At 47.3% G+C, this 12,693-nt stretch overlaps 2 protein-coding genes across 4 annotated transcripts in view; both read left to right on the plus strand.

The window, feature by feature from the left end:
• The window catches only part of TRIOBP (TRIO and F-actin binding protein), a 61,517-nt gene extending 56,587 nt beyond the window's left edge, over positions 1 to 4,930 (plus strand). For all 3 annotated transcript variants that reach the window (XM_081879454.1, XM_081879453.1, XM_081879455.1), the window contains 4 exons: positions 213 to 326; positions 1,705 to 1,791; positions 2,853 to 3,006; positions 4,141 to 4,930. In XM_081879454.1, the coding sequence (XP_081735580.1) occupies positions 213 to 326; positions 1,705 to 1,791; positions 2,853 to 3,006; positions 4,141 to 4,145 (360 nt within the window). In that variant the 3' untranslated portion in view covers positions 4,146 to 4,930. The remainder of the gene's footprint in view (positions 1 to 212; positions 327 to 1,704; positions 1,792 to 2,852; positions 3,007 to 4,140) is intronic.
• A 4,835-nt stretch (positions 4,931 to 9,765) lies between these two features.
• On the plus strand, positions 9,766 to 12,051 carry H1-0 (H1.0 linker histone). Its single transcript, XM_081879548.1, has one exon. The coding sequence runs from the start codon at positions 10,227 to 10,229 to the stop codon at positions 10,803 to 10,805; it is 579 nt and encodes a 192-aa protein (XP_081735674.1). The 5' UTR covers positions 9,766 to 10,226; the 3' UTR covers positions 10,806 to 12,051.
• Positions 12,052 to 12,693: the final 642 nt, after the last annotated feature.

Raw genomic sequence — 12,693 nt, forward strand, 5'->3', positions numbered from 1 at the left:
TACTAACTGATGTTGGCAACAACTATGATGATGATGGCCAACTCATAGGATTTTTGCGCAGGGGGCATATTTTAAAGCTGGAGGCATTTAGGACTTGGCCATTTCCATGAAGAATCCCTGGAAAGACAGGCTTTGTAAGATGCCAAGTGTCTGCCTGTTCATTTAAGAGCAGCAGATAAACGAAGTCTGACTCTTCCGCTCCTTGTCCCCAGGAGTTACAGAGGCGCCTTTCGGAGGAAATTGGGCAACTACGAGCATTCATCGCAGCCCAAGGCTCATGTGATGGTGCTTCACACAACAACGAGAGGAACTCTTGTGAACTGGAGGTAAGGACTCTTGTTTCTTTTTATAACCTGGTTCAATGCCCATTGTGCGCCAAGTGTCTCAGATATGAAATATGAAATGCTGCTTATATCTGAGAGCTTGCCGCTTGTGAAGTGTCAGGAGAAGAGTAATCAGTTTGGAAAGGAGTAGATATCAAAGCCTGGAAAGGGGAAACGTTTGTTCAGTTGCCTGTGAGAACTGTCCTTGGAATGGTTGTACAGCAGATAAAACACGGAGTACAGCAACTAAGGAGAGTGATTTTGATATGGAGGATAGTGAATATTGTCTGACTTTGTGTGAGCGACCCTTGGCTTTGGGCTTCCTGAGTAATCTTAGGGCAGCCCAGTCCGTAAAAAGATGGCAGTTGTGAGCGCTGTAAAGACAGTGAAGCTTTTCATACTCAAGCAATGCCATGATGAAATAGCAAAGAGTTACATGTTTTATTTATAAAAACATTTATATACCACTATATCATTTAAAAAATCAAAGCAGTTTGCAATAGGAATATCTATACAATCAAGACACTTAGAAATTTAGAGTAAGAAACTTAACGTGAAATGTCATAGTCAATGCCTAGGAACCATGTGTAAAACACAATGAACTTCTCCAAAGGAAGAGCAAGCCATAAGTCTGACTAATCAAAATAGAAACTCAGCTTTAATTCGATTTTTACCTTCAGTTTGCTGAAAGCACTTGAATCTAGAAGTGATTATTTGTTTAGCAAACAGAAATCCCAAGCAGGTGGTTAAATCTGGAGGAAACTATAAAACTCAAGGCCTCTTCACACTGGCAGCCATGAGAGAAGATGGCCGCCAATTATCAGCTTGCAGCTGCTTAACCCCCACCGTGTAACAGCCATAGGCGTCTGACAACCTTGCACTGAGTTCAGTTTGGATTGGCTATTGGTGTGTCACAGTGAACACTGTTTTGCAGTGGTGTGCTAGTAGTGTGCCAAAGGCTATGATCCATGCTGGTCAGAACATTGGAAGCAGAGGCACATAACTTGTCTTTCTAAGGGCTAACATAGCTAGACTTTGACATGGGGCAACCTATTTCCCTCCCCAAAAGCTGCCATAGGCTGTGAAGTAGTTATTTGAAGAAGCTTGTGATGAGGCCCAATTGTTGTTGCTCAAGATGGATGACTTGCTGAGTGTAGTTGCACTCTTAGACGACTACTTGGCCCATTCATGAAAATGCGTGTGTGTTCTGATCTTCTGCATCGTACCAGAAGCCATTTTGCAAATATGCTATATGGGACATTTGAGCAACCTAGCTATTGTTGCTTATTCTCCCAAGTGGGTTAGGAAACCTATTTTACCTGCGCCCTCGGCAAGTTTTCAACCCAGTTCCTTACCTCTCCCCTTCTGCTCTTCTCTGCAGGTGCTGCTACGAGTGAAGGAGAACGAACTTCTGTACCTGAAGCAAGAAATCCGGTGTCTTAGGGACGAGCTCCAAATGATGCAAAAGGTAGATTCATGGGAGCAAGTCAGGTTCGCTCGTCAGCAGGGTAAAGGCAGAGCCCCTCCTTTACTCAAGTCCTGCAGGCAGGGACAGAGTTAGTTGTACTCTGTATGCTGACTTCTGTGTGGTGTCGTTTGGTACCCTGATGCTGATGTCACTGTGCGATTCCCACCTGCAACATCAATCTGCTCTGTGGAGCATCTGCTTTCATGCAGAAAGTTCCAGGTTCAATTCTTGACATCTCCAGATAGGGCTGGAAGAGTCCCATCTGAAATCTTGGAGATGCACTGCCACTCAGTACAGACAGTACTAAGCTAGATGGTCTGGCTCTTAAGGCAGCTTCTTAAGTTAGGTCAGAATAAGTCTCCCCTGCACTCATTTCCTTGCTTCCATCCTTTCTGGACCATCGAGGGCCAGAGGAAGCTGAAGGCATAGACTTTGGGAAAATGGGAAAGAATGGCAGATATTCAGAAGAATAGCCCTGCTGCACCAGACAACGGCCCATCTTCTCACAGTGGTTAACCAGATGGTAGGCAGGGCCAGAGGCAAAAAGTAGGTAGAGCAATGGAGGAGATTTTCAACTTTGAACAGTAGGCTGTGTTCCTGCCATGTATGTGTCAGAGGTTTATACAGGGAGAAACACACGCTTACATCCTGGCAAGCAAAAAGCATTTTCACATTTCAAGGACACGTTCCAGCCAGGCCAAAAGCATTTGAATGCAGAGCCGGGCCAAGAGCACTTGAGTGGAAGGTGTTTCCTGGGGAAAGTACTGAGGGCCACATTTGGCCCTCAGGTCTGAGGTGCCCTGCCCCTGTTCCAAATCTTCTACTTCTGTTTATCAGCTAATGAGACTGTTGCAGAGGACAGCACAGACAGATGTTGTTGAACTCCATCTCCCATCATCCCTGTTGGTTAGCCTTGCTAGCTGGGGGCTGGAGTCTGAACAACATTTGGTTCCACATCCCTGGTGTGTAGACTGCAGGAGATCCTGGAGAATAGGATTTGAACCGAGTCTCACTCTGGGTTGGATACCAATTATCAGTGTGTGGATTCCTTTACCCTACAGGATAAGAGGTTTGCCTCGGGGAAATACCAGGATGTCTACATGGAGCTGAACCACATCAAACAGCGGTCAGAGCGAGAGATTGAGCAGCTGAAGGAGCATCTGCGCCTGGCCATGGCAGCCCTGCAAGAGAAGGAGATGCTGCACAACAGTATCGGCAAGTAGACGACAGCAGCTATCAGGCCTGACAAGGGAACGTTGGGTGGAGCTATGAATGAGCAAGGGTGCAGAGGCAGGGACGGGATTTGAGAGGCCACCTTTGCTTCCAGCTCAGGGGATGGCAGTTATATTGGGCATGGTGTCTCTGCCTTCTGCTTGCCAGTGATCAAAACTAGTCTTAACATAAAACAATGTGAAGCTATTCCTTCAAGAAGAGTGTTCTAGGAGGGTGCTATTTTCTTGCCTTCAATTCTCGTGTGGGTGTAGGTGTAGCATGTGGCAGCACACATGCTAGAGGTGAGTAGGGTAGTTCATACCCCAAAATGGATGGGGCCATTCCTTTTTTTTCCCTCCCCCTTTTCCATGTTGCCCAACAGGCTCCAGGGGAAGGGACAAATTGCACTTGCCACAGGTCTGAATTGCCAACTTTCACTGTATTTTTGAAGCTAGGCCTAGAGCAGCAGGCTGCCCTCCCTGCATAAGCTCAGAATTGGCCTGCAGAATTCTTCTGGTGACCCAGGTATCCAAAAATACCAACATTAAGATGTGAACACTTCCTTTGTTCTCGGCAGCAAGAGAAGCACAATGTTTCCCCCTCTCTAGTTTTCCTTTGGACTCCAACTGCTATCAGCCCCAGCCAACATCCATGGATGATGGGAGCTGTATTCCACAGTGCTATCTGTGCTCTACAGGATCTACCATATTGGCCTGAATATAAGCCAAACTTTCCACCTAAATTCTGATTGTGAAAAGTTAAAGTGCAGCTTATATTCATGACCTTACGGTATCGCTGCTAAAACAACTGCCCACGAGGGTCGTGGGGGACAAAGGCGTGCAGTGCACTCAGAAGTGAGCGCCAGCCACCACCCCCTATTCATTGGGGATAGAGCCAGAAGGTGGCCCGCACCTGCAAATAAGTCTTGAATTTTAAAGCTTTTGCGGGTGTGTCTTGTATTCAGGTCAATACGGTAAATATCCTGTGCTTCCTTAAAATGGTTCTGGGTCTAAAACAAGTTTATAAACAAGAACTGTTAAACCTGTGGTGTGATGACTGCCATCTCCTAAGCCTTGCACATTTTGGTATGTTTCAGGTGTAAGTTAGTTTCCCTAACTTTGTCTGTTTGCTCCATAGGTTAGTCAGCTTTGTGTACCTTGCTTTGGAGGACAAAGCTGTATCCTAGCAACCAGCATCCCCCTCCAATGGAAATGGACCAAGCCTCCATCAGACTATCCATCACGTGCACCTACATAACTCGGCGTGTTTGGGGCTGGATCCTACTACTTGCACCTTCTTTGGGATTTTATACATGAAAATATATTTTATATGGGGGTGGGGTGTTATATTTTAAAATCCTGTATTACGTTTTTAACCAGCAGTTGACAAGAGAAGTGAGCCAGAGATTCTCCCCAGCCTTCTTTTAGTCATAACAGAATCCTTGTTCCAGGTCCTTGAATATATCTGAAACCACACATGACCTCTTGCTTCCAATTCTCTTCCAAGCAAAGAGACAAAATTTACACATGTTCCAAGTTTATGGCAAGTCTCCTTGGACGGACAGTGTTGATCCACAGTGATCCATGTTTTGAGATGCACTGTGCCAGGAGGAGGAGGATGTTCTTCAGATGAAACTGGTTTTGTTCCGAGAATATGGGTTGGTTTGTTTTTTGTTTGGGACCAGCCGTTTGTTTTCATGTACTAAAAGCAAAGGCAGTTGTTTCCCCCCTTATGCCGATGAAACGTCTATGCATCCTACTGCAAAGTCAGCACCGGCCACATTCCAGAAGCTAGTCTTCCACCTGTGTGTTCCTGTGGGGAGGGATGTCACTGCTAATGTCGCCAGAGCCAAATGATGAAGGTGGCTGAATTTTCTTTCTTTCTGCACAATTATAAACTAACTTAATAAAAATCCTCAAATACCAAAGATGGTGTTGCTTTTTGGCGTGGGCAAAAGAAGTTAACATGAATTCTTTACAGTTAACTTAAAGGTAAAGGTACCCCTTGCCAGACTCTAGGGTTGTGCGCTCATCTCACTCTATAGGCCGGGAGCCAGCGCTGTCCGCAGACACTTCCGGGTCACGTGGCCAGCGTGACAAGCTGCATCTGGTGAGCCAGCGCAGCACACGGAACGCCGTTTACCTTCCCGCTGGTAAGCGGTCCCTATTTATCTACTTGAACCCGGGGGTGCTTTCGAACTGCTAGGTTGGCAGGCGCTGGGACCGAACGACGGGAGCGCACCCCGCCGTGGGGATTCAAACCGCCGACCATACGATCGGCAAGTCCTAGGCGCTGAGGTTTTACCTACAGCGTCACCCGCGTACCATTACAGTTAACTTAAGCCCTGGTAAATATTCAACTTCTGCATTCGCAGAAGAGCGATGTCTACTTCTCTGGTATCATCATAATTGGCACTTATCTGTAGCTTGCTTGACTGTTATGTACATATTGTAAAGCAAGAAACAATAGTTCTTGCAGATCCATCTATGCATTTATAAACCTCACAAGCACCAGTCTTGAGCTTTCCCCCACCCAAGGCTATCATCATAGACCCAGAAAGGACCACAGCAGTCCTTATGGTGCTCATTTATTTTTATTTCTTACATTAGTTTCCTGGTTTTCTTACATTGTGGAACCCAAGGTGACGTAAATGTGGTTCTGAGTTCAGAAAAATTATTCATCAATCTGGATGTTGAGCACAGTGAGTTGGTTTGTGAGAAAAAGCTGGCTTGACATTAAAGTTACGTATAATGCATCCATTGGCCCAAAGTTAATCCTTGGAAGTAGCATGACTATGTGAGGGGTCACAAAGAGACCAGTTCTTCAGAATTTATCCAGATCTTAGCTCAAAATATGGTGACCTCATGCCTCAACCATGGCCTTCGTTGCATTGTGACAAAAGTCCTGAAGGAGGGGTGGAGGACCACTGGCCTGTCAGAGGTTGCAGTCTGGCCCACATCAGTTTTTCTGAAACCATGTTCACCTGTCAATCACCCCAATGGGCTGGTGACATTAACAAAGTAGATCCTTGCAGAAAGCGGGATTTAACCCCTCACTGCTCATCTGATGGGTGGCAGGGTTCAATTCTGCTTGGTCGTCATTTCCCACTTGCCATCATTGACAGGTGAATGGGGCCATCTACCTGCCAGTCACAATGATGATTGACGTGGAGCATTTGCAGGGGGTGAAATAAAGGTAGACAAAATTGGGGGTGGGTATCTTCAGTACCTGGTAATGAGGTAACTCACAAAGGAAATGCCATTCTTGTCTAGCATGGCAGAAAGCTAGTGCCCTTCATTTATATGTTTTTAAAATAAGTCATTTACACCATTGCTTATCTCCACCTCTTGCCTTAGTAATAAGATTTGTGATGGTGCTAGGCATTAAAATCCTGAGTTTTAAAACAGAATTATCTTAAATATGAACCACTATTAGTAATTGCCACAATTACTGCTTAAATTTCCCTTTTCAATCGAAGTTTCTTTTTAAGAATGCAAATTTGCTCTTCAAAATGGCTGTCAGTGCCGTCTTAGGCATGCCTACTCGGAAGTAAGAAACTGATCTCAACAGCCTTTCTCCTCGGCAAAACGCATGTAGTACAACAACAGCCCATTAAAAAGCCGTTTCCGATCTTATTTCTGTCACCGAGGTGCGCTCCAAAAAACGTCTGGTGCATCGGTGGAGATACAAGAGGAAGCCACTAGTTCTGTGGCAAACCACAAAAAGGGAAGTAAAATACCTACCGCGAGAAATCAAAAAGAAAACCACTGTAGTGGCTTCGATCAGCGGTTACAACAAAGGCAGCGAGATCTCGCTTACGGTTGAGGATAACGAAATCTGCAAAAAAAAAATTGTTATATTGTGCGTGCGCGTAATGTGGAGAGTAAGAAGGGGCAATCCTTGCACAGTGCAAGGAGGCGAGTTCTCGAGAGGCGCCGTGCATTGGCCAGCCAGCGGCTGCTTACGGCAATCCTATCCCGTCGCATTTTTGAGAGCTCTACATTTGCTGCTGCCCATCAGAGGGCACCCAGCAGCGTGCCGACTACATTTCCCACAAGCCACGGCTCGGGCATCCTACGGTGGCCCAGAGCGACGCGAGAGAGCGAGCTTTCGCCTCGGCTGTACCCTCTTTAAGAATTAATCAGCTGACTGATGAGAGGCTCTTCAAAGCAGCTATGACTACTGTCAACAGAGGGCTGTCAATGGGCTATTGTGCACGGGGCTGCTTCCTCCATGGTCCTTTTTCAGGATCATTCTCAACTCTTCACTAAACACTCGCCCAGCCCTCATAAAGCCACTTTCATGAGAACAATTTTCTCAGCCCACAATTTTTTTAAAAAAGCGCGATGTCACCTTTTGTCGTTGTCATTATTTCACTAAAAACACTCCATCTTTGCCTTTTTCGAAAAACACCCATTGCAGTTTTGCCTTTTTACTCTACCTGCTGCATCGATAACTTTTTGTTCCTACAGAAAAATTCACGCCCGCCCCCCCCCCAAAAAAATACTGGTTAGCGGGGCATTCAGAATTTACACAAATGCAACCCTCTCCCCTGTTAACAACGTTTCTGATACGTCAAGTCAAGAGGAAAGACACCTTAAAAAACGAGTTTCAAAACAACACGTTATCTACCCGCCGCTCCATCCCCGCACCCAAGTGTTAAGTTAACTCTCTTAACTTAGATGCAAAAACTTATATATACAGTTTATATACATGCACTCATCAGGATAGTGGTAAAGGGTGGAGGCTACTTGAAGGAAGACGATCCCGGAACTCTGTATCTTGGCAAAAAAGCCCCACACCCTTATCCAGACCGGGAATCCAAACAATGGAAAGGGGCTAGGTGTGTGCGGACGGGTCTCCCCGACCGTCCCTTGCTATCATTTCACTTTGGAACTCCCTAAACAACTTAACCCGTGTTTAGTGGTGGGTTAACACTACCACGCAAGTCTGTAGCCCTCCCTCACTGAGCAGAATCATATCCGGACACGAGACTCCTTTTAAAATATTTAAATTAGTGTTTGCACTTATTCCAAGTAGACAAACATCAGTCCGATTGCTTTTGGAGGAAGAACTCTACTAGATAAAAACACTAGAAAAGATACGAGCATTTCAGAGATATTGACGTTTATTCGCCTGCCACAGCCATAGAACTGCAATCCCCATGATCATTTTTAAATAAAGCTAAAGGCAAAGCGCACATTTAAAAGCCTTACATTGAGCTGCGATGGGGTTGGGGGGGGATCCTATGAGGATGGGGGGAGGTGGAGACAGAGGTACCAAAGTGCCCGATTACATATACATATATTTGTTGCTAGTGTGCTCTCCGTGTTGCTAGGATCCCAGGTTGTTTTTATAATTCTTAAAAAGTATTCTAGAGGTGCTTTTTACTTTCCCACCCCGGAGTTACTCAATACCACAAGCCGTCAGATTGCAGCTCCGCATCTTCAATTTTGCATCCACAGCGCTTTTAATTAATATCTTTATTAAGGAAGAAAAAAATCTGAAGAGGGGAGATGGGGAAAAAACAACCTCAGTTCTTCCAGCAAGATGGCGATGGCACGTACATTTAATCTCCTAACAACAGTTAAGCACTCCCACAGGACTGGGAAATTAGGGTTAACACATTTAAAGAAACTGCCCTGCACCCCAGTTCGTCACCTACCTTTCCCTCCTCCCCGATAACTTTTGTCGAGAAAGTAATTTTAAGTAATAGGATCGACTCCACCTTGAAAACCCAAGGAGGAACAAAACAGCCTATGTAAATCTCGATAACATTTTTGTGGGGGTTCAAAGTGATCCGGGGGCGTGGGGACAGGTGTAGTGCAGGAATAGGGGGGAGTTTCTGAAAAGGCGCCGACCCTAGGTTGACTAAGATATGGGGGCTTCGCGTCCCCCCTCCCCAATCCTTTCCTATACAGGCATACTTGTTATTATTTAGAAAACCACTGCGGCCACTGAAATACTTTTTGGGGGAACAAGAGTTAGCGAGGCAAACTCCCCCTCTGTCCCTTTCTACCCCTTAGCTCAAGCAAGGCAGGCTTGTGCCCCCCACCCTGACCACGGACCCCCAAGTCCAAGCAGGGGGCTGCCAGGTGCTCCTTGGGGGAGGGGATGGCTGCAAACTTCCCATCCGACAAAAAGGAAAGTTTTTGCAGCGCTAGGGCTTCGGGGAGGGGGCGTCTGGAGGAGGGGGTCCACGGGATGGGGGGCAAGGGTCCCCCTAAAGACCCCCCACCCTTGGGGGAGTCACTCCTCCCCCCTCCCCGGCCAGGTCTGAGCTGAGCCTCGCCTGGCTCGGGGCTCCCTGTGTTAGTTGGGGTCTGCTCCCGGGGCCCCTGCGCGGCTCTCGGGGCGCTCAGAGGGCCGGGACGGGGGTCCCCCGGTGGCCCAGGGGTGCCCCTTGGTCCTCGCCTTTCCCCCTGCCGGGGCTCCCCTCGGCTGCTCGGCTATGGGGGCGCAAAGGGGAAATGTCGCCGCGCCCCACTCGCACCCAGCGCCGTTTGGGGCGCCCTGAGGAGGCGCGGGACGGCGGGAGAGCGAGCCGGCGGCGGGGCCCAAGAGCTCAAGGACCGGAGCAGCCGGCGGCCGCGGTGCGGGGCCCAGGAGGCGCCGGGGGACGCGGGAAAAAGCCGCTTTAGGCGGCGGAAGAAACACAGATGTCAGCGGCGCGGCGCCATTCGGGGCCTGAACAGGCAGCCAGCAGCCCTGTCCTCACCGCGGTCCGCGCCTGAGCGCTAAATACCCGGATGCACCGGCTGCTGCCTAGAGAGCCAGACGCAGAGCGGGAGGCACAGGCAGCAGCGGCGGCGGAGGAAGGAGGTGTCCAGTGGCGCCCCGGAGAGAGAAGCGGGGAAGAGGGGGGCGAGCAGGGCCCGGGCCGCTGGACAGAGCCACGCCAGCGAGGGCTGACCGTGGCCGCTTGCCCGCGGAAGAAGCTGGTCAGGTGCACAGCAGAGGCCTGAGCCGGGAGCTCCTGAAGTTTCCGTGGGGGGCATTCGCCGGGACGTCTGCCCAGACCACACCCCGCCAGCAGGAGCCTTGAGGGGGGCGACAGCCACACTCGCGCGTGGTGTTGTTTCAAGCCACGAGGAGACTCTTTGAGGGGGGTGAAAAGTGTTGCTCCCCTCATCAACAAGGGAGGAGTCCCACGTGCTGTTCCAGAGCCACCCGTGGCAGAGGCGAAGAGCCAGTTTTCCTGAAGGGAAACTTCCAAAGCAAGGATGACCGAGAACTCGTCCACGGCACCTGCTGCCAAGCCCAAGCGGGCCAAGGCAGCCAAGAAGTCGACGGACCACCCCAAGTACTCGGACATGATAGTGGCCGCCATCCAAGCCGAAAAGAGCCGAGCTGGCTCCTCGCGCCAGTCCATTCAGAAATACATCAAGAGCCACTACAAAGTGGGGGAGAACGCCGACTCCCAGATCAAGTTGTCCATCAAGAGGTTGGTGACGACAGGTGTTCTCAAGCAGACAAAAGGCGTCGGCGCCTCGGGGTCCTTCCGCCTGGCCAAGGGGGATGAGCCCAAGAAAGCGCCCGTGAAGAAGGCCAAGAAGGAAGTCAAGAAGGCCGCAACACCCAAGAAAGCAGCCAAGCCCAAGAAGGCTGCTGCCAAGTCGCCGGCCAAGAAGCCCAAACCTGCGCCCAAAAAAGCCAAAAAGAAGCCAGCGCCTGCTCCAAAGAAAGCCAAGAAGCCAAAGACTGTCAAGGCTAAGCCAGTGAAGGCGTCAAAGCCTAAAAAGGCAAAAGCGTCGAAACCCAAAGCAAAGTCCAGTGCAAAGAAGTCGGCCAAGAAAAAGTGAAGTGCAAGCTTGGGACCTTCTTTCTTGGACTTTCTTCTTGACCTCTACTCTGTAAATAGATTCCTTCTTTGTTCTCTACTCCTTTCTATTGCAGCTTTATAAAAGACTGAACTATTCCGCCTATAATGCTTTCAATCGATAGCTTTTTTAAATGACACTCATCAATATGAAAGTCCCCCCCTTTTTTTGGTTTGAATTTTTCCCCCCAATTAGAATTTTTAAAATAGATTTCTGTGTTCATCTTTTTCCCCCTCCCTCTTAAAGGTATGCAATACTTGTTTGTGTTTTGAGCATGAGGGAAGACCAGGTCAGATAAGGGAATATTTTAGTGTTCCTATTGCTTGGAGATGATTTTTAGAAATATTTGAATTAAGAAAGGAAGGGACTTGCATTGGATGACTTTCTTAGCCAAGGCCCTGAAATGGTGGGATTAAGAAAAGTAACTAATAGTGGAAGCCACCCAAGATGGAATAGGGTAACTTCATTTTTTACAGAACTTCAAAATTTCATGGTGGATAAGATTCAAATGTAACTGCATACATGTAGGATGATGTCTTTCTAGCCCTGGCAAGGACTGGATGGACTGAGATAAGCTTTTCACTGCTCTTTCAAGGGGAGGACTGTGCTGTTGTCTGGAGTGGGTGGTAGAGTTGGAGACAAGGAATTAAAATGAATCATGCGGGGGGGGGGAGAGATCCTCTATTTAAAATCATGATACCACAACAAAGTGGGGATACAGTGAAAATTTAATTTCCTGTCTCTTTCCAAACAAGTCTGACCACTGTCTTGGTTCCTGCCAACTTCCAGGAGAAGGTGTTAACAGAAGCTCCATTCTTCCCAACCCTTCAGTGCCTATCCACAGCCTTTTGTGTTTAAAGTCTTGTGTCTGCAGTGCATCCTACACCTCCAGCAATCTTTATTTTTTCAACTGTGGATCTTGAATGGGGGAGGGAAGAATGAATGTAGAGGGGGCAGACTTGTTATTGAGGTAACTTTATAAAGCTGTGTTACCATTGCTTAGGTTTGGGATTGGGGTTTTTTCCCATGAGGAGGGGGAATGGAAAGGATAATTTTCAGTACTCCCATTTTTATTTTTATTTTAAAAGATATGCTTGTTTAAACAACGGAAGATTCTCATAGGACTGATAGCTGATTGTCCATTTTATTTTGTATGTGTAATTTTGTGCAAGAAGGATTTAGCTGTCTTTGTAATTTTAGAGTTAAAAATAAAATGTAAACAGCATAATCGCTTAGGTTTCCCACGGTGTACTGTCTTTTGCAATACAGCTATATAAAACAACTTTAAATATTGAAAATTCAGGCTCAGCTGTACATTCTCAAAATGGGACCGTGCACGGTTGATTCTGTAAAGTTTCAAGGGAATGGGGGGGGGGGGGAGAGACAGTTCTGCATCAGTGAAAGTGCAATGGAAGGAAACAAACTTCTGTTGGTGTCTAAACTATGGGAACACTTTCTTGGGTTATTGTGAAGAATCTGGATGAATGGAAAGTTTCACCATGAAAATCTCTACATAATTAGCCACTAGATGGCAGCCTAGCAAGGCATGATCTCACTTTACAATGGAAAAAAGGCAGTTAAGAAATAGTTGTGCGTTTCACAGGGAAAAGGCCAACCAATTTGCAAGTAGGTTCCTTAGTCCTATGCAAACTGATCCACAATATGTGGCAAGCATGTTTCAGCAAATGCAGTGATTAAGTGCTATGGAATGTAAATGTATTTGTGAGCACAATAGATATGTGCATGAAAACCCAACTGTCAATTTCAGTTCTCCTACTTTTTCATTTTTCCAATCTTAAATTCTCCACATTTCTGTAGCAATTTGGTTTACAAAAAAACCCCTCATGAAAAGCCACCAGCATTTTTAATT

The sequence above is a fragment of the Podarcis erhardii genome, assembly GCF_964252035.2.
Source record: "Podarcis erhardii genome assembly, chromosome: 10".
In the NCBI taxonomy this organism is placed as follows: domain Eukaryota; kingdom Metazoa; phylum Chordata; class Lepidosauria; order Squamata; family Lacertidae; genus Podarcis; species Podarcis erhardii.

Coding starts and splice junctions, on each gene's coding strand:
- H1-0 (XM_081879548.1), top strand. CDS start 10,227: ATGACCGAGAACTCGTCCACGGCACCTGCTGCCAAGCCCAAGCGGGCC.